The following is a 21,914-nucleotide window of genomic DNA, read 5'->3' as shown; positions in this document are numbered from 1 at the left end:
TGTTTTTCTAAAAATAAGACACTCATACTTTTTTTGCCCCCCAAAAAAGTGCTAGGGCTTATTTTTGAAGTCTTATTCTTAGAGAAACATGGTTGGGGTAAATTTACCCAACCAAAAAAGCAGACCCCCCCCTCTCCCCAGGAGACTTAGAATTACCAGACCCCGGACGTCTGCGTGGTTCCCAGGTCCTCCCTGTGATCTCAGGTGGGTGCTCCCTGCAGGTAAGCTGCACGCCGTCCTCCCCTGCTTCTGGCCGACACACTCACATGCATGAGATCACACACTCATATACATAAACACAGACACACACACACATACATCAGACCACACACACGATCACTGATCAAATCGCACAAACACACATCAGATCACACACAAAATCACCAATCAGATCACACACACGCTCACTAAATCACTCACCGCATCTGGCGGTACAGAATATCTCCGGCCGTATGGATGGATGGATGGGACGCAGTGCAGTCGAACGCATGGAAGACTTGGCGGTGGAACGCATCACAGATCCTGTAAGTATTCCATCCACAGGTCCTTGTGCTCCACTGCACTCCGTTTCAAGATCCCGCCGGCCAGAAGAAATCGGTATCACTGTATGTGATTAGTCTGTGTGTGCAATCTGATGTGTGATTGTGTGTGTGTGATCTGAAGGGTGATTGTGTGTGTGATCTGCTGTGTGTGGGTGTGAGATAACTGCAGGTCCTGCCACTTGGCGTCTGGTGAGTGTGATTGCGGGGTGTCTGCTGTCTATAATGAAGTATCCTACAGTTCACTTTAACTTTTTAGCTGCATAGACACTTTATTATTGAACCTCGACTAGGGCTTATTTTCGGGGTAGGGCTTATATTTAAGCCTTGCTCCGAAAATGCTGTAAATCCTGCTAGTTTTGGGGGAGGTCTTATTTTTGGAAAAACACGGTAGTAATATACAATGTATGACAAGAGTCTATCACACCCAATGATTCCAATATTGGCCAAAATTTTTTTTTTTTTCAATATTGGCCAAAATTTAGCAATGTTTTTGCCATGATTAGAAGTTAAGAAAGTACTATGTATTTGTTGCTAGTATTAAATAGACATAGCTGATAATACCACAATTTCCAATATATAACTGAGAACTTCACAGTACTGGGTAAAGCTTCATTCACATGTCCGCAAAAAATGGTACTGGTTTCATAGTTTTGCATCAGTGTGTCATCCATGTGTCCATTTTTAACGTCAGTGTGTTATCAGAGACTTTCACAAAAGGATCATAAATAAAGAAATTACAAAGCTTTCCTATCCTTTTCACTGTTAACACACAAAGGGCACACTGATGTCATCCGTGTCTTTAACGTGTTTTTAACAGACCCTCAGACTTGTATTGGCCCGGTCCTCTGTGCTGCTGGAAAAAAAATAGACATGTAGCCATGTAAATATCACCATAGATTATAATTAGTGATGAGTGAGCACTACCATGCCCAGGTGCTCAATAATAACGAGCAGTTGGGTCTCGGACGGGCTCAAATTGTGTACCAAGTATAATGGAAGTCAAGGGGGAACTCAAGCATTTTTCTGGAAGATCGTCCACTTGTGCAAGGTAGTTTTTAATTATGGCAACTAAGTATAACCAATGATTTTGATCATTGAAGGTCCCATGATGTGCAAAAATTATCCTCTAGGCCTAATTATTGGTATAATGAACTTATGTTTATCTGATATTGTTATTTTTCCAGCACAGCTGCCAAAATATATTGGAGTGTTATTGTGACGCCCTGGCCGGGCCAGGTAGTCACAAATAGGGCCCCACACAACACCCGTCCCTCACAGGTGACATCAGCCAACCTTAAAACCCTAGTCACCCCCTTAGGGCTTGATAGACACACCAGGGGGCGGAACCAGGCGGTTGGGAGATGTCCACCTAGGAGTTTTAGACAGCCCGGGGCGGGGAAAAGTCAGATGACTTCTAGAGTTCAAGGAGAGTGGAGGTCAGGCCTGTGTCTGAGGCCTCAAGGAAAACTGACAGGTGCCAGGGTAGGAGCCCTGGTGCCTTTGGCTAGGAGGCAGACGGCGGTCTCCGTCTGCAGGAGCCGGGAAGACGGCTCAGTGGAACCGAGGTGGACTGGGACAGGGTTGTAGCCCGCCGGTACTGACCCGGGAAACCGACCCGGAAACCGGAGCACACAGGGGGGTACTCAGACCCTGAAGCTAGGTCCAGAAGCGACTGGAACTGGTTAATTAACTGATTGCGGCCAGGACTAGAGGTCCTGTCCCACCCAAAGTCCCGATTGAAGGCAACAGCCCACCGAGAGGATAACAGGCCACCGCCAGGGCTCAGAGATCCCACGGGCCAGTGTCTGCGGGCAAGGGCTCCTTAGGCCACATCCAGCCGGTAGTGGACTCCTGAAGTTGCAAGCACAGGCAGTCCACCGTTCTAAAAAAGGTGCAGGAGAAAGACAGAGACCACCAGCTGGGTGGGGGAACCAGAACGCAGCCGGCTGTGGGCACCGACCACCATCACCTTGGTTTACCAGAGACTCGTGTGTTTTCTTTATAGTGATTACATCAGTACCCTGCGGTCGCCCATCACCCTGCACCACCAACCCCAACGGGTCCCGGGGCCACCATCCCTGCCCACAGAGGGGTTAACAACTTGCTGCACAACATCTCCCCCGGGTGCCCCGTAACTGCAGCGGCGGTGTCCAATATCACCACATACCGTGGATAGCGTCACAAACCTAGTATGGCCCAGCCCGTACATATACACCCACCACCCCCTGACCCTTTTCATTCGGAGTGTCTGCGGGATCCCTCGGATCCGGAGACTCTCGAGTCACCCACCGGAAGGTCCGGACCCGAGCAGCGGCAGGCTGCTGGCACGGGAGCGGCACATTATTATTATAGAGCTTGAGCTAGGCTCAAACTTATCACCAGAACTTGACTAACAAAACGCTAAGGCCCCAATTTATCAAGTCTGGCGTGTTGTTCTCCAGTCTTGATGAAGAGTGCGTTTTTAGTCAGATACGCCAAATTCATTAACATAAGTGTGCCTTATGTGCACCTTTTCCACTGTTTTGAATAAATTATGATGAATTTGTTGGCTGGGTGTGTCCTCACCCTTATCTGGGACTGGAGTAAAAACAACAAAAGTCGCAAACGTTTTGCACAATTACCAAAAATTATTGCAAAATTCCAAGCAGTTTAATACCAGAATACTGATTGATTGGTGAGAACTGATTGCTGAATCTGAGTCATACATTTACAGTTTCTAACAGTTCATAAACTTCATGAATCAGCATGACTGGTAGTAGAGTGACGTCTTAGATCCTGTGTCATCAAGCACTTTTTGCCAGAATTCTGTTTTTAAACTACTTGAAATGTTGTAAACTTTTTGCGTAACTTGAAGTTATGCAAAGTTTTTGAGACTTTTGCCAGTTTAATGCAATTCCAAATGGCAAATTTTAAAAAGTGGAAGGAGCTTGGATGAGACGGGAAGTGACACACAGCAATTGAAAGACACCAAATTCATTAAGATCTTAAAGAATTTGGAGCATCATACTCGAGAGTTACCTTCATGAAGATTGGAGTACAAAACCTCTGCCATAATGGATTGGGTCCTTAGTGATTTACTTATCCATATTTTCTGAGTTGGGCAAAATGACAGCTGTCAGATGGATGGGTAGAACAGCATCTCAGATGGGATGAGTAGAAACAATTCTTTTCTGAGTGCAGATAATGTTGGGATTATTTCCAGCATTACCTTAGCATTGCTTTAGATTTCAAGAATTTTTGAACATAAATGGCAGCAGATCTGTATACAGACTGTAACATAGAACAGTACTGAGCTTTTCTACATCCAAATTAATAACTTATCTAAAAAACATTAAGAGTACTCAACTTCTATCAAACAATATGGCTTATCTACTTTGCTAGTCATAGTTTTCCAAGTTAGCTTGTTCTTTTATAAATTGATAGATTACTTTACTCTAGGATACCATATTGTGACGTCCTGGACCCCAGGGGTCACAGTACACTAACAACACACACACACCCCTCCCCCAGCCAGGTACACCAGTCAAACAAAATCCTTGTTGCCTCCCTCCAGGGTCTGATGTCCACACCAGGTGGGGCGGAGCCATGTGGTTGGCCCCACCCACCGAGGAGTTCACAGGCCTGGAGGCAGGCAAAGTCAGTTAGTTGAGTGTGAAGCGTTGGAGTTGAGAAGTGGAAGTGAGAAGAGCAAAAACTGTGTGTGTCTGGGTTGGAGCCCAGGCACAATCAGCAAGGTTGGCAGACGGTGGTGGCCGTTTGCAGGAGTTGGTGGAGGTCAGTGGAACCGTAGGACCGGGGTCGGGCGGTGGCCCGCCGGTACCGAGCCGGGGAGCAGATTGAAGCCAAGCACCAAGGCAGGGTACTCAGACCCCGACTAGGCTAGGAGCCACCGAAAAGGTCAAATTCTCTGATTGCGGTCTGGACCTCAGGGGTTCATTCCCAACCAAGTCCCGTCAGAAGGCAACAGCCAACCCGTCCGGATAAGTGCCACCGCCAAGGGCCAGAGATCCAAGGGCCAGCGCCTGCGGGCAAAACGGGCTCTCCCAACACGTATACACCAGGGAGCGGACTACCTGTGGGAAGCCATAGGAGTCAAACACTTACACACAGGTGCAGGGAAACGACAGCCACCATCAACCCGTCCGGAGGGAGCGAAAATACTGCAGCCGACTGTGGGCCCCATCCATCCAGCCATTTGGTTTACCAGAGACTCTGTCCTTCTGTGTCTGAGTGAGTACAACAGTGCCATCCGGCACCACGCTGCCCAGCAACATTGCACCCGCGCTCACGCTGCCTCCCCGCATCCGGCCCCTGCACCTGCACCTAAGCCTTCCCTCCCCAACGGGGCCCCGGGACCAACAACCCTTACCCACGGAGGGACTAACACCTTCGCTGCTCTCCGCCATCATTCCCAGGAACCCCCGTCACCAGCAGCGGTGGTGCCCAACCGTCACCACAACCCCGTGGGTGGCGTCACGACCGACATCCCACCACTAACCTCCCCTTTTCCCTTGTGGGCGAGGAGGCGCTGCTCGAACCCCGGGTCCGGCCCCATGCTCGAGCCACCGAGGAGCAGAAGCACTGGATCCGAGCGCCAGCGAATCCCAGGCGAGCGGCGTTCCTAACCCCTCTGCTTGCGACAATATTGTGTTATTTATCTCATGAAAGTGACTCCTTTTAGTAGTATAAATCCATTAATAGGCCATAAATTCACTGTTAGCCACTAGACATGTCCTACACCAGTGATCTGTCCAGTGGTTATGCATCGGCACTGCTGCTCCATTATGGCTACTCAGTATTCATAACTCTTGTCTACATTAACTACTGAAACTGAACAATGCTTGGAGATCACTCACGGTATCTATAGTTTGGGTGAATATAAGCAGGAGTGCCCTAAGCTTTATGCACCTCTTATCAGTGTCATGAGAAGACAAAGGAAAATAATTAGCTCCAGTACCATTCCAGTTTTTCATTCCTATCATCAACCGCTAATTTTTGCAGTTACCAAAGGGTGTGTTATAAAAGAAGTCTGTCACCCCGAAAGTGCCATCTAGACTAACCATACAGTGATCTAGGAAACTTCTCTTTTAGGAAAATCATACTAGTACTGTATCTGTTACTAGTAAAGTGCTTGTTAAAATAACTTTTAATCCATTTGATAATGAGGGGGCTTTGGTGCACCTGTGACATGGCCAGGAACTCAGTGCACCATTACACCCCTCAATTTGCATCTTGGGGACTGCCCTAGGTTGTGATAGATAGTGCTCATTTCTATAACAAACACTGCACTATGTATGTGCACATGCACACTGATACTGGCCGTACACACTCGTACACAGTGGCTAAATGCATTCTCCTACCTTGCGCTCTGCGGACTCTGCTTACTACACTTACTAGTGTATGAGCGGCAGCAGAGGAGAAAACCAGGAGGGAGAAATCAGGCAGCATTCGCTGTAGGAGTGGGTGCTGTCCATTACAGGCCAAAGCAGTCCCCAAGCCACAAAATGAAGGGGAGTAACAGTGCTCCCAGATCATGATGAAGCTCTGGCTGCACTAACGCTCCCTCATAGCATATGGATTTAAAGTTATTTTCACTGGTAACATATACAGTGCTAGTGTGATTTAAATAAGGATAAAACCTCTTGTATAATTAGTCTAAAGGCCATTTTGGGGGTGACAGCCTCTTTAAGGAAATCTGTCAGTAAGGTCAACCCCCTCCATCCCTCCAAACCGCATAGATGTACATGCAGGTTTCTGAAATGTAAATCCATTAATAATTTTTGATTTTTCTATCTGTTGTGGCATTCCAGAGAATTTAGCATTTTACTTCAAATACAAATGATGTGTAGTGCTCTGGGTGAGAGCATTTCCGAAGCCTCTGCCTAACCAGGGTGTTTCCACACCTAGCACAGGCCTCTTTAGCTTGATTGATAACTATCTGTCTGATTTACTTGCTTGGCACCATGACATGCCCAAAGCACTTGACACCTCATTTGTATATATGGTGAAACACCAAATTCTCAGAAATACACTGACAGATACATAGGTATACATTGATTTACATTTCAAAGACGTGCTTATCCATTTAGAGGGAGGGGGTGATCTTACTGACAAATTCCCTTTTAAGCTGGGTTCACACTAAGCAACAGCGACAACGACGTCGCTGTTACGTCACCATTTTCTGTGACGTAACAGCGACCTTGTAAGTCCCTGTTATGATCGCTGCTTAGCTGTCAAACACAGCGACGCAGCAGCGATCATAACGTCGCTGTGCTACATGTGCAGAGAGCAGGGAGCCGCGCTTAGCGCTGGCTCCTTGCTCTCCTAGGTACAGTACACATCGGGTTAATTAACCCGATGTGTACTGCAGCTACATGCCACAGTGCAGAGAGCAGGGAGCCGCGCACACTGCTTAGCGCTGGCTCCTTGCTCTCCTTGCTACAGTATACATCGGGTTAATTACCTGATGTGTACTGCAGCCACATGTGCACAGAGCAGGAGCCGGCGCTGGCAGCAAGGGCGGAGGCTGGTAACGAAGGTAAATATCGGGTAACCAGGGAAAGGTCTTCCCTTGGTTACCCGATGTTTACGCTGGTTACAGCTTACCGCAGCTGCCAGACGCCGGCTCTTGCTCCCTGCTCGCTTCATTTCGTCGCTCTCTCGCTGTCACACACAGCGATGTGTGTGTCACAGCGGGAGAGTGACGACCAAAAAATGAAGCTGGACATTCAGCAACGACCGGCGACCTCACAGCAGGGGCCAGGTCGTTGCTGGATGTCACACACAGCGACAGCGATGGGACGTCGCTGCAACGTCACAGAAAATGGTGACGTAGCAGCGACGTCGTTGTCGCTGTGTGTGACACCAGCTTAAGCTGCTCACTAAACCAGAAATTATGCATAGCAACTAGCATGTAGTAACTATAAAAACAAGGCATAGTGAACATACATGTCAAATTCTATAATGCATCTATGACATACCTATATCAACCATTGCTGAAAACTTGCCTGTCTTGAGATACAATATTTAAAGGAAACATGTCACCTACTCCCCTGCGGGGCGGACCAAAACATTCCAGTCCAATTGGTGTCGCTGATCTTGGGTCCGGTGCCTCCTCTATCCTTCTGATCATAATCCTCCTTCTTGCTGTGTGTGGATGGCGCGTCCTCCGTCATCCACAACATGCCTTCCATTGCACTCCTTCGCAGGTGCACTTCCCTTTGCCATGCTGAGGACAGAGCAAAGTATTGTAATGCGCATGCATGGGTGGTCTTTGACCTTTCCTCACGCCCGCAAATTACAGTACTTTGCTCTACCCTTAGCATGGCAAAGAGAAGTGCGCGTGCGCAGGAGCACACTGTGTGGAAGTTGTAGAATGAGTCCGCCACACAAAACAGAAAGGGAGACAGCGATCACAAGGATAGAGGAAGTGCCAGATCAAGATCAGTGACACCCATCAGACCGGACCGGCTCGGACTACCCCACAGGTGAGTAAGTAGCAGCTACAAAATAGGACCCTTACCAATGCTGAGATGAGCTCTGGAGTCCTCTTTTTGGATGAAGCAACTATCACACAATCTTATTTGTCTATGGAGAAAAATACTGCTGTTGAAAACTTGGGGGGAGCTCTAACGTCCCGATCAGGTGGTAATTAAAGAAACTCCTTATTTCATGATTACATGTGAGTTGCTGTTTCCACTTGCAACACTTGAAACAATGCTGTTTCCACTTGCACCACAACTCTCGAAAAAGGAGAGAGTGCCATTCATATGTATGCTATTTGTCTATGGGACTGAAGACGATTGCTGAGCAATGTACTTGGCTTTTTCTATCAGTCTCAGGCAATAAGAAATGTAAGTAACAAACTAATAAGCCTGCCATCAGAGAATCAGGAACTTCCAGATAAAGTAAGGTGCATCAAATGTAGTTTCAACGACACCTTGTTTGTGAATGGTATGATCTCTTCGTCAGGTCATGGTGGTTTATTGATAGCAAACCCCTAAGAAAATGACTGGGTTGGTACAAACAAATATTATACCCATATTCTTGGAATTGTGTGGAGTCCTTATAGTAAGACCCCCCCTCCCCCCACACCTACAATCAGTCAAATATCCACAGTATAAATTGCTTTGGGGAGCCAAATTCTTTAAGACATTAAGACATGGTCTATAGAGAAAATCCCAATATAATCACCCTGATTGTTAAAATGAAAAATGATACTTGGCCTCCGGAACTTGCAGTCTTTAAATACCCTTATTTTGTTTTCTAAATCAGTTGAAAGCAACTGAAAAGGCTTCACGGAGGTTTATTAGTTTCCTCCTTGCCATGGTTAAATCAAAAGGGTATGTTAACATGTGACAGATTATTCACAGACATTTCCACAAGTCTACCATGCGTAAACACATCCTTATGAGGCAGAATATCATAGAACTGCTCATATTCTACTACTGGAACACAGAAAAATACTAGAAAAATAGCTAAAGGAGAGCAATGTTTCTGTAGGAACACTTATTAACTACCAGGTTCCATTAAACATAAGGAAAATCAGGGGCTTATACTGTAGATTCTTTATGAGTGAGCCAACAAAGCCATAAAGCAGAATTTGTGTTGTTTGGAAGTTGCACTTATATGATATAGGTTTTTTGATGTAATTTAGGCATTGAAGCTTTCAATAAAATTTCTGCGGCTGGTTTTGATTTCACCTAAAACTTGGAGAAGAGCCAGAGCAGCTCTTAAGGGAGTTTCTAATCACAGTTTTTCTCGTTGCTCTTTTGCAGAATTGTGTTAAGTTTCAACAAAGCCGTCATAGCCGAGTGTCTGTTAATTAAAAAGCCAGTGTTAGACAGTGTTACTGACATTTCTGACCACGTATCTGAAAAAAATGGCTTAAACATCATTGAGAGAAGGATTCAAAACCCTTTAAACTTACAAATGCAATATGTCATGTCTGCTATGTAATAATGGGCAAAGTTGAAAATGTTCAATTGTTCCAGCTACAAGCATGGATAATTTAAAGCCACACTGACCGTGTACAGGAAATGAGTCAGAAACGTTCCCTTTAGGGAGGCCCCCATAGGCTTCATTAATGTAAAAACAAACTAATAATCCCCTATAACTTAAGGGGGTGTTACACGCAGCGATATCGCTAGTGATATTGCTGGTGTAAGCACCCGCCCCCGTCGTTTGTGCGTCACGGGCAAATCTCTGCCCATGGCGCACAATATCGTTTGGAGCCGTCACACGTACTTACCTGCCTAGTGACATTGCTGTTGCCAGTGAATCGCCTCCTTTCTAAGGACGTGTGGCGTCACAGTGGCATCACTAAGCGGCCGCCCAATAGAAGCGGAGGGGCGGAGATGAGCGGGACGTAACATCCTGCCCATCTCCTTCCTTCCGCATTGCCGGCAGCTGCAGGTAAGCTGCAGTTCGCCATTCCCGAGATGTCACACGTAGCGATGTGTGCTGCCTTGGGAAAGACGAACAACCTGCGTGCTCAACAACCTGTGTGCTCAACAATCAATGATTTTTTAAAAAGGAACGACGTGTCAACAATGGACGATAAGGTGAGTATTTTCCATCGTTAACAGTCGTTCCGTGCTGTCACACACAACGACGTCGCTAACGATGCTGGATGTGCATCACGGAATCCGTGACCCCGGCGATATATCATTAGATACGTCGCTGTGTGTGACGGGGCCTTTAGTCTAACAAGTTTCTCAATGTTTGTTAATAAAATTGAAATTTATTTATTTTTTATAAAAAAGTAATATTTTTGAAGTATGGCACAGTTTTATCGGAAACATTGGTCTAGCAGTCCTTAGGTAATAAACTCCAGAATTGCGTACATTGCAATATACTGTATGTGAATGGATTGGAGGGTATGCAATGGATATTTTAATTCACAGCATGCCGTATCCATTGCAGATTTTCAAGATTTGGTCTAGCTTTCACTCATTCCATGTCAAGAGATGCGGAAAAAACTTGGCACACCAAAATGAATATAAGGACTTTATTATACAGGCAATCCAAAAAATGTAACGTTTCGACCCCTATATTTGGGTCTTCATCAGACACAATAGATTCTTGAGTAGGAATATGACTTTAAGATGGTGGCACTGTCAAAATCACCGTGAGATCTATAGATAAATAAGATTGCTGTTCTGTATAGATTTAATGGCACAGTATAGTAGGAGCGTCTTATACACAGGGACAAAAGTGCCTCCTCCTTGCTCTCCTCCCTGCATGTAAGATGCTCTGCTACACTGCACCAATATATCTAATATATCTATACAGAACAGCAATCTTATTTATCTATAGATCTCACGTTGATTTTGACAGTGCCACCATCTTAAAGGCATATTCCTACTCAGGAATCTATTGTGTCTGAATATAGGGGTTGAAACGTTAAATTTTTTGGATTGCCTATATAATAAATTCCTTATATTAATTTTGGTGTGCCAAGTTTTTTTTTTTATCTAATGATGGGTTTGATCCCTTCTTGAGCACCCATAATTCCAAGTGTGCCATAAACCTTATTCTACATGCCAAGAGATGCAGTTACAGTTAAGATTCGCAGTTACATTTTGTACAAAATTAGCAAATTACTATGGGCAAAGTCTAGTCTTAAATTTTATATATAAATATTTTATATTGTATTGTTTTTGTATTTTTCAGGTTGTGATGTAGCATTACTATTTCCAATGAGATCACCAAAAATTTATGTAAGCGTGCACCCTGGTGACATAAAACTTCAGGCCTTCACTTTCTGTGTGTGGACTAAAGTGACAGAAGCCCTGGAAAAAACCATCGTAATCTCTTATGGCACCAAACGTAATCCCTATGAAATCCAACTGTATTTGAACCAGGAGTCTCCTGTACTAGTTGTTGGTGGAGATACGAACAAGATATCTGCTGAAAATGCACTGCAGACAGGAAAGTGGTCACATATTTGTGGCACATGGAACTCAGAAGATGGCAAAACAACTTTATGGGTCAATGGAGAAAATAAAGCAACCAATTCCGGGTTGGCCCAAGGTCATGTCATCCCTGACAAAGGTATATTCCAGCTTGGACAAGAAAAGAATGGCTGCTGTGTAGGAGGAGGTTTTGATGAATCTTTATCATTTTCCGGAAAGCTTACAGGTTTTAACCTGTGGGATACAGTACTCAATGATGAGGACATTGTGAGCACTACAGCTGACCCTAACTGCAGCATTCGGGGCAATGTTATTGGTTGGGGTACAACAGAAATTCAACCACATGGGGGGGCTCTGTACATTCATTAGGGTTTACTGAAGTTTAATGCAGACACATTATATGTCAGATGCATTCATTCAATCACTCAAAATTTCTGCTTAAAAGTATGGTATATCCTCCAACTATTAATAAGATCATGTCTCAAAAATTCTAAATCACAATATAATATTACAATCTTCTATTTGGTATTAAAACATAAAGTTTAGCTTTCAAGGACACTATCTTAGGGGATTGTATATTTGGCAATTCCTTAATGCGCTTCTATCATTAGAATTGCTTTGTTTGTGAGCACGGGAAATCTAATTGAGGTGTAGTAGCAGGGATACCTTTCTGGCTGTATACAAACTATGGATCTGCAGATACAGGCCGCCAGAAAGTAGAATTTGGTCTGCTGACAGGCTGGAGAATATGCCATAGCAAAGTTTATACCTTCACGGCCTCCATGCTCTATTAGCAAAGTGCATACACTGGTAAAAGAGAGTGATTCAGATGATGAGCAATTCCCTAATATATGAGCAAAAGTTCATTCTAGATAAACCTATGCTGTAGCAATTTGCACATATGTATATTAGTCCTTTGTAAGGACAAAGCATAGGAAACTGTAAATCGTCACACTGAGAGCCTGTGGTTCAGGAGTATGGAGATTTATACATTCATTGAACTGCTTTAAGGAGCGCCTAACAACTGAACCTAGGAATTATATTCCACTATAAGCAAAGCTTTTACGTGAGAATAGCACAATAATATGGCATCTCATTTTTCTGACAAATTCATACAGAACTCAGTATGTACTCTACAAAAATATAAATGCAACACTTTACTTTTGTTCCCATTTCTCATGAACTGAACTCTAAGATATGACTTTTTCTGTCTCAAATACTGTTCACAAATTGGTCTAAGGCTAGGTTCACACACTGCGTTTTATTGACGCTGCGTTTGTGCATTTTTTGTGGCAAAAACCGCACAAAAACGCACCCGTGTCAAAAAACACGGCCAAAAACGCACGCGTTTTTGCCGCGATTTGGTGCGTTTTTTGCTGCGTTTTGCTGCGTTTTTGCTCACTGCGTCTTTATGCGTTTTTTATCAGTGAACAAAAAAAAAAGGTCTGATGACATTTCCTTCTTCAATATGTTCTTCATTCTCCACTAGTGTATGCAGGAGAGCAGACAGCAGCTGCAGAACTACAAGGCTCAGCATGCTCCATCCAGGACTGTATGCTGGAGGGAGAGTCAGGGGGAGCAGACCTACAAGGCTCAGCATCCTCCATCCAATAGTGTATGCAGGAGAGCAGACAGCAGCTGTTGAACTACAAGGCTCAGCATTCTCCTTCCAGGATTGTATGCAGGATTTCTTTGCCCCCCCAAACAAAAAAAATGACGTGGACTTCGCCATATTTTTGTATGCTAGCCGGGTACAGCAGGCAGGTACGGACTGCCCCCAACCCACAGCTGCCTATTTGTACCTGGCTGGGAACCAAAAATATAGAGAAGCCCTTTTTTTTTTTTAATTATTTCATGAATTTCATGAAATAATTAAAAAAAAAAATGACGTGAGCTTCACCTAATTTTTGTGTCCAGCCGGGTACAACTAGGCAGCTGGGGATTGGAATCCACAGTGCAGGGTGCCCATGCTTTCTGCGCACCCCCGCTGCGAATTGCAGTTTGCAGCCACCCCAGAAAATGGCGCTTTCATAGAAGCGCCATCTTCTGGCGCTGTATCCAACTCTTCCAGCTGCCCTGATGCCGGGTGGCTCACTGGGTAATAATGGGGTTAGGGCTAGCTGTATAGCTGGCCCTAAGCCCGAAATTCATGGTGTCACGCCAATATTAGACATGGCCACCATGAATTTCTAGTAAAGATAAAAAAACCACAACACACAGAAAAATATTTTTATTAGAAATAAAACACAACACAATTAGTGACTCCATCTTTATTGAAATAAAGAACCCCCCCCCTCCGCAGTAATCCTGGGTCAAGGGTCCCGCGACGTCCAATCCGGATCCAATATCATCTGATCGGTTTGCTGGAAGGCAAAGCGATCAGATGATGTGTCAGGTTCAAGTGCCTGAATCACATCATACAGCAGCTGATTGTATAAAAGCCATTTATACAATCAGCAGATGCATCGGTGCAAAAAAAAAAAAAAATACTCACTTATGTGCATATTACCGGCAGCTCCTAGAGCGGAGTCTGATCCCGTCCGATCGCTGCAGGAGCTGCCGGTAATCAGGGATGAAGTCTCCTGACGCATCCGCTGATAGGTGAAGCCGGCCGTCCGCTGGCGTCACCCCGAGACTTACGATCAGCTGACGCGTCAGGTGACTGCATCAGGTGATCCATCGCCAGGTCCTGCATCCTGCAGGCATACGTACCCGGGGAGACTGCACACACCCGGAGCGGCGGTACCGGGAGGAGGATCTGGGAGCGGACATGGCACTGGGAGTCTGCAGACAGGTGAGTATGACTTTTTTTTTTCTACTGTTCACTTTTGATTTCGCAGCTGCTTCCACATCCTGCCTGTACATGGCGCCGCACGGCAGCAGACATGCACAGGATGGGAGGTGGACGCAGCGGTGACTGTACCGGGAGGATTCATGCTTCTGTGTTTACTGACAGAAGGAATCCTCTTCCTGTACACGTCACTTTACTACCACCTCCTGCGTTTATAGCTGCGGTTTTGGTCTTAGAAACGCACTAAAACGCACCTATTTGCGTTTCTCATTGCGTCTTTCAACATCCCATTGCTCTCAATGGATGAAAAGCGCAGTTAAAAACGCCGGAATAATTGACATGCTACGTTTTTATGGCACCACAAAAACGCAGCTGAAAAAAACGCTGTGTGCAGACAGCAAAAATGAAAACTCAGACTTTGCTGGGGAAGCAAAGTCATGCAGTTTTCTGAGCAAAAACGCATCCGAAAGCTGTGCAAAAATGCCGCAAAAAACGCACTGTGTGAACTTACCCTTAATCTGTGTTAGTGAGTACTTCTTTTTTGCCGAGATAATCCATCAACCTCACAGGTGTGGCATATCAAGATGCTGATTAGACAGCATGATTATTGCACAGGTGTGCCTTACACTGGCCACAATAAAAGGCCACTCTATAATGTGTGGTTTTATCACATGCCACAATGCCACAGATGTCGCAAGTTTTGAGGGAGCATGCAATTGACATACTGACTGCAGGAATGTCCACCAGAGCTATTGCCCATGAATTTTTCATATCTCTACCATAAGGCGTCTCCAAAAGCGTTTCAGAGAATTTGGCAGTACATCTAACTGACTTCACAACTACTGACCACGTGTAACTACCAGCTCATGACCTCAACATCCAGCATCTACTTCTCTAAGATTGTCTGAGACCAGCCACCCAAACAGCTGTTGCAACAATCAGTTTGCATAACCAAAAAATGTCTGCAGAAACTGTCAGAAAGTGTCGCAGGGAAACTCATCTGGATGCTTGTCGTCCTCAGCATGATCTCCATTTGACTGCAGTGCATCGTTGTAACTGACTTCAGTGGGCAAGTGCTTTCTTTACGGATGAATCCTGGCTTTCCCTGTACAGGGCAGATGGCAGACTGGGAAATTCACAACAGATACTGACTGGTTTTCTGATCCCCCCAGACCTAGTCAATACTGAAATACTGCACATTTTAGAGTGACCTTTTATTGTGGCCAGCCTAAGGCACACCTGTACAATAATCATGCTGTCTAATCTGCTTCTAGATATTCCACACCTGTGAGGTGGATGAATTATCTTGACCAAGGAAAAGTACCCACTAACAAAGTTTTAGTAAAACTTGTGAACAATATTTGAGATATAAAGGCCTTTTGTGTAAGTACAAAAAGTCTTCGATCTTTGAGTTCAGCTCATAAAAAAATAGAAGCAAAAACAAAAGTGTTGCATGTATACTTTTGTTGAGTATAAAAATGCACCACATAATGGTGAGGTTACATAGCAACTTTGCAACGACACGCATAACATATGTCATTACTACATAGAAACTTAATGAAAGTCATTGTAGTCACGACCAAGAGATTGTTGTGGAATTGAAACGCATGCAAAAAGAAATCTGAAACAGTAGGTCACAATCACAACATGACCAAATTTGTGTTACTATTGTATCACCACACTGCAATAAATGACTATGTAATGCATGTAGCAGCCAAAGTTTCTTTGCACCCCCAGACTAACGCCTTATAAATCACAGGCATATGGAGATACAGTTGGGCATCACTGGATGTTGTTTTACAGTTCCGTACAGCTTAAGAGGTTTTACACCAGTGTACATTGAGACTAAGTATCAACTTCCCTAGAATGAATAGTAACAGGAGAGATAAACTTTAGTATTAGTACTATACTAACCCAAGTACTATATTTTTTCATATTAGAATTTACCATCTGAAGTCTCTACAAAGTGAAATGTTTAAAGAAAGCTTCAAAGTATGTCACTAATAATTACTAGGGATGATCGAATACCTCAAATATTCGGCTTCGTGAATATTTGCCGAATAGGTCGCCGCTATTCAACTATTTGCAAATATTCGATGCGCAATGTAAGTCTATGGGAAACCTGAATAACAACTATTCGCAACTATTCGGGCTTCACATAGACTTACATTGCGGCGACCTATTCGAAGCCGAAGATTTGAGGTATTCGATCATCCCTAATAATCTTATTATCCATTGGGTGACATAAATGTGCAATAGAAATATCAGTTATTATTGCACTTGGATACACAGTTTATGTCAGATGTAAACGTCAACTTTATCTACCCATTTCTTTCTGATGTTAGGCTGACATTACAACAATTATGTCTGAAAGTCAATGCAGTATTAGTCTAGATATTCGACCTACAATCTAGGGTGTGTAGATTTATCTATCTCATTAACTGTTTGGCAAACAGCACATTCTCCACTCCTACTGTATACGTGTATGAGGGCAGCACTAAGCTAATTTTGTGTCTGAATACACTTGTCCACAAATTCTGTTTTAATGTGAATTGCTAATATGCAAAACCAAGACATCTTCAATTTAATTATAACCACTTTTTATCAACCAATATACCTGTAATTATGTAATGCTGTACTATATTGTAAATTGAATTTGCAAGAGTTACATTAAATACTACTTTATTTTTGTACAATTGTAACATAGGGGAATACTAAAACTTTATCACACTGTTACAATTCTCCATAACTCGCTAACAGAAACACAAGAACATCTAAATTCTATTTACATTGTTTCAGAGGAGCACTAGTCTGTCGAAGAACATGGTTTTGGTTTGCACAATATTACATAGCAAACACAAATAGAAGATGGTTACTGTTAGATATACGGACACTGTATGTTTAAGAATAGCAATATTTTAAGACACAATTTTGAAACTATTTTATTATTGTCACTATGTAACAATGTCTTCTGCTATCCATTGCTGTATCTGTCTAATTATTTTAAGCCTTTTTTGGATTCAAAGCATTTTTCTATGAAATAAATTAAAATTAATGTTTTCAATATATTGGTATGTTGTTAATTGTTCAACTTTATCCGTAAAATATGTCTCTTTTAAATTAAGTTATGTGTGATAATGAGAAAGGACCCAGGGAAAAAGTAATGAACACATGAAGAAAGAGAGGCACAAAAAGACATGGAAAGTTATGACACCAACTGAAATCTATCAGTAACTAGAGAGCAATCCTGACATTTAGTGAAAAAAAATATCAGCTGCTTCAACTGATGGCCTACACAAAGGTATCTCATTAACCAAGGTGCCACATAAGAAACATACCATGATGGGTAAAACCAGTGAGGAGTCATAAAACATTCACAATCTTACTGTTACAAAACATATTGATGGCATTGTTTCCTGAAAAATGTATAAACTCCTGAAAGCTCCAGTGAGAACTGTTCGGGCCATAATTACTGTAAACCATCCACAACCAGGTGCTCCCCACATGATTTCAGACAGAGGGGCGAAAATAATTATCAGAAGAGTTGTCCAAGAGCAAATAACCACATATGAAGAGCTACAGAAAGTCTTGGAATCAACAAGTACATTTTTTTTTCAAAAACAATAAGTAATGCACTCAATCTCCATGCTCTTTCATCACACAAAACTCCATTGGTGAACAAAAAGCATATTCAGGTGAGTTTAAAGTTTGCGCAACAGCATTTAGACACAACTGTGAAATACTGGGAGAATATAGTCTGGTCAGATGAGACCAAAATTTAACTCTTTGGATGCCATAATGCACACCGTGTTTGAAGGCCAAAAGTCACTGCATATCACCCCAAGAATATCATACCAACAGTAAAGTTTGGGGGTGGGAACATCATGGAGTGGGGATGTTTTTCAGGACTGACAAACTGCATATGATTGAAGGAAGGATGGTCAATGGTATCAACACATTGTTGAGAAATATCTGCTGTCATTTACTGGGATAATGAAGATGAAATGGGGGTGGACATTTCAGCAAGATAGTGATCCTAAATGCAAAGCCAAGGAAATTCTCAGTTGGTTTCAGATAAGAAAGCTGCTAGAAAGACCCAGCCAATCAACTGACCTGAATCCAATAGAAAATGTATGGAAGGAACTAAAGCTCATAGGTCATAGAAAGGGCTCTTGGAACCTTCAAGATTTAAAGAGTGTTTGTGTTGAATGGGCTAAAAATCCGACCTGAGCATGCATGTGAGATAAATATTTTACTTGTGTCTTAATGTCAGTAAAGAAACTTTCGTTGGATCCCGATGTTAGTTGAAACTGCTAAAGCAATAGATTTTATGTCATGAAAAGTGAAAACAGGATTATTAATCATTGATGCTGAGAGCTGAACCATAGTGTCACTGAGCTGTTGTAGCTGAATGTCCTTTTCACTTGTCTGCAACTAAAATCAGGAGTTGCATGTCTATTGTATCATTGACCGGGCAATGCACTTGGATTTGAAAAAATTAGTCTCAGCTAAATTTCTAGTAGTTTACAACAATGGGGTAGTTATTAATATTACCAAATAGTCCATTACTGAGAATGAGTGGAGATGAACGGATCATTTGAAGTTTGAATTCCCTAATTTCAGAGAATTTTCTAAAAATAAACTGATTTGCGGTTAGTGATGGGTGGATTCGCAGATACCCGGGAGGGTCCAAGAGGGTTCAAAAACAAAATCCGGTTTGAGCCCGGAATTGATCTCGGATATCTGGCCAGACGCCGGTCCCTATATAAGTCTATGGGGACCCGAATCAAGAGCTTATAAATGGTGGTAGAAGGGCTAGACCAATTAGAGCAGGTGATTTATACTTACCATTAGCCACGCGGCTCTAACACTACTTTCGGGGCCGCTCATTAGCAGCAGTCCTAGCATCTCAGATTAGTTGCCGTTAGACATGCCCCCACCCTGAGTGACAGTGTGTCTGACTGCTTTCAATCATAGACATTGTCTGTGTGTCTATATTGCTGTAAAAATAAATAAATAAAAAAATTGGCATAGGGACCCTACATATTATGATACACAGCACAGATAAAGCATACAGCTACAGGCTGCAGCCCCCAGCCATGAACATATCTTATCTGTGTATCAAAATAAGAGGGACCGCATCTGGCTTTTAGTTTATTTTTTTTTAAATTATTTAAATAATTTAAAAAAATGGCATGCGGTCCCACCCAATTTTGACACCCAGCCATGATAAAGCTGACAGCTTGGGGCTGGTATTCTCAGGCTGGGGAGACCCATGCTTATTGGGCCCAGCCTAAAAATAGCAGCCTGCAGCCGCCCACCATTCGATGCGACAATCCTGGAACTTTACCCAGCTCACCCCAATTGTCCTGGTGTGGTGGCAATCAGGGTAATAAAGGGTTAATAACAGCTCAATGCTGGGACTAAGCCCTATATTAGCAATCTGAGGCATCTATGAGACCCCCATTACTAATCTCAAAGTGAAAATAAAGACAAACATTGAAAAAATCTTTTATTTGAAATAAAATACAAAAACATCCCACCATCTTTCACTCCTTTCTTAACTCCCAAAACACCCAGTTCCCACATAATCCATCAATGTCCCATGACAATTCTGCTACATTACTGAAGGCATAGCATGCAGGCATAGACCATGACCGCACGCTGAAGCTTCAGGCAGAGACTAAACCACAGCTTTAAGAGTTGACATCACTCAGATTATTTGCGGTCCCAGCTGCAGGTTCCCACGTTCCTCCACCTGTGACCCGCAGGTAAGCTGACCTCAGGTGACCTCATTGAACTGAATGAGCTTATCTCAGGTGAGATCACTGAGTTCACAGACCTGCATCTCCTGAAAGGAAACCACAGTTTTCTTGCCAAGAGATGCAGATTTGGTGTTGAAATTTCTACACCATATTTCTGTACCCAATCTAGACCTCTAGGCAATAAAGCATCAAAACACCATGCAGTTTTGTTGTGATAGTGCTGTGATTTTTTTCTGCATCTCTTGGCTAAAAAATGCACAAAAAATGGTTTTGACACTGTTTCGGTGGCGTTGTCTCCCAGGAGGTGCAAATTTGTTGCTGAAATTTCAGTACCAAATTTGCACCTACTGGCAGAAAACCACAGTGACAAATTATTTGGAAACTACGTATGGCGGAAAGGAGAGAGAGGACCTTGTTGACCATAAGAGTCTACACTCTGCAAGAGAGAAAAGACCCTGCTGACCATAAGAGTATGAACCGCAATTTACGGACGAGCCGTAACTCTCCTGACTAGGGCGTCACAGCCTCCTAGAGATATATGTGACGCCCTGGCCTATCAGGTCATCACAAGGGTGCCGTGCAATCAGCCCTTCTGCATGGTACCCGCTCCTCCTTGGTTACAGGTCCTGTCCCTTTGGTGTTGCTAAGAACAGGTATACACAAATCCTGAGGAACACTCTGCACCACACCCACCAAACACCCATTGGGCCGCCTGAGGGGAACAGGGCCGCCCAGACGGAGGGATGGTAGAAGGAGGGCTAGAAGTGTCAGTGTAGTCAGAGAGTGTCAGTGAGCAATGACAGGAAGAGGTCACACTGCGGAGCTGGGCTCCTGTACTCGTCCCAGGTGCCGGACATTGGCCTGGCCTGGAAGGAGCTGGAACCCCGGTCTCAGGGGGTAGTGGCAAGGGGCACGGTACTGCCACGGAGGGCAGTTCAGCGGCCTTGTGCTACAACTGGGCAGGGCCAGGGCACGACGGGGTACGCGGACCCTAGGCTGGGAAGTAGCTTTAAGCAGCCCAGTAATTCACCCGACGAGAACAGAATCTTCATGAACCGCTCTCCACTTGCTCCAAAATCGGGGTACTAGCGCAACGAGAGGGATAGGACTTCCCAAAACCGTCCAGAAAATCCCAAGCGTGAACTCTGAGATCAAGCTCATCCTGCTAGCCACGCAGGTGAGCGGGACCCGAGCAGTTTTAGGCGAAAGGGATCCACCAAGTGTAAACACAGTGCCAAGGAACAAGGCTTCAGACCAACTAGCAATGCCAAAAGGGCATGGACCCAGCGTGTTCGAACTAAAGCTACAGGGCATTCAGGACTTTGGTTTACCCGGTGTCAGTGTCTGCATCTCTGGACTGTGTATGTTGTGCCCCTTTGCCTCCAATGGGTCCCCACTCTACCATCATCGAGCCCCGGGACAACTTCCCTTACCTACGGACGGGTTAACATCACCAACTGCCATTCCATCGTTCCCGGGCGCTCCCTCTCTCCTCCAAACGCAGCAGCGGTGGTATCCCGCTTTACCACGACCCGTGGGTGGCATTACGAACACTATCCAATCCACCCATCATCTCCCCTTTTGTAAATACCTTTCTACCCCTTTCTCATTTTGAGCGGCCGCGCGACCCCGCCTCGGATCTGGAGACCCCTCGAGCCACTGCGGATCTGGATCCGAGCAGCCTGTCGGCTGTCGCGGGGGTGGTACATATACTGTATATGAGGCTGTGACTCTTTTGTTGGGAGGCCTGAAGCCAGTCTGTGCATTACTGTCAGTGCTTGGACTGCTTTGTATAGACTTCTCAATGCGCCCTAAATGAAAAAGACTTATTGGGCATTTACGAGGCAAGATAAACGTGACCGAGCGTTATTAAAGATAATCACAATTTTCTTTCCATTTT

General features: G+C 44.1%; 2 protein-coding genes across 2 annotated transcripts in view; one reads left to right on the top strand and one right to left on the bottom strand.

Moving 5' to 3' along the window:
• The window catches only part of PTX3 (pentraxin 3), a 36,791-nt gene extending 19,474 nt beyond the window's left edge, over positions 1–17,317 (top strand). Inside the window, exon 3 of the mRNA XM_075340701.1 lies at positions 11,217–17,317. Within this exon, the coding sequence (XP_075196816.1) occupies positions 11,217–11,827 (611 nt within the window). The 3' untranslated portion in view covers positions 11,828–17,317. The remainder of the gene's footprint in view (positions 1–11,216) is intronic.
• VEPH1 (ventricular zone expressed PH domain containing 1) overlaps positions 1–21,914 on the bottom strand; it is a 755,777-nt gene that overhangs the window by 612,836 nt on the left and 121,027 nt on the right. The window lies entirely within an intron of this gene.

The sequence above is a fragment of the Anomaloglossus baeobatrachus genome, chromosome 3 (assembly GCF_048569485.1).
Source record: "Anomaloglossus baeobatrachus isolate aAnoBae1 chromosome 3, aAnoBae1.hap1, whole genome shotgun sequence".
NCBI lineage: Eukaryota > Metazoa > Chordata > Amphibia > Anura > Aromobatidae > Anomaloglossus > Anomaloglossus baeobatrachus.
Note: the sequence above shows the minus strand (reverse complement) of the source record. Positions and strands in the feature narration are given on the sequence as shown.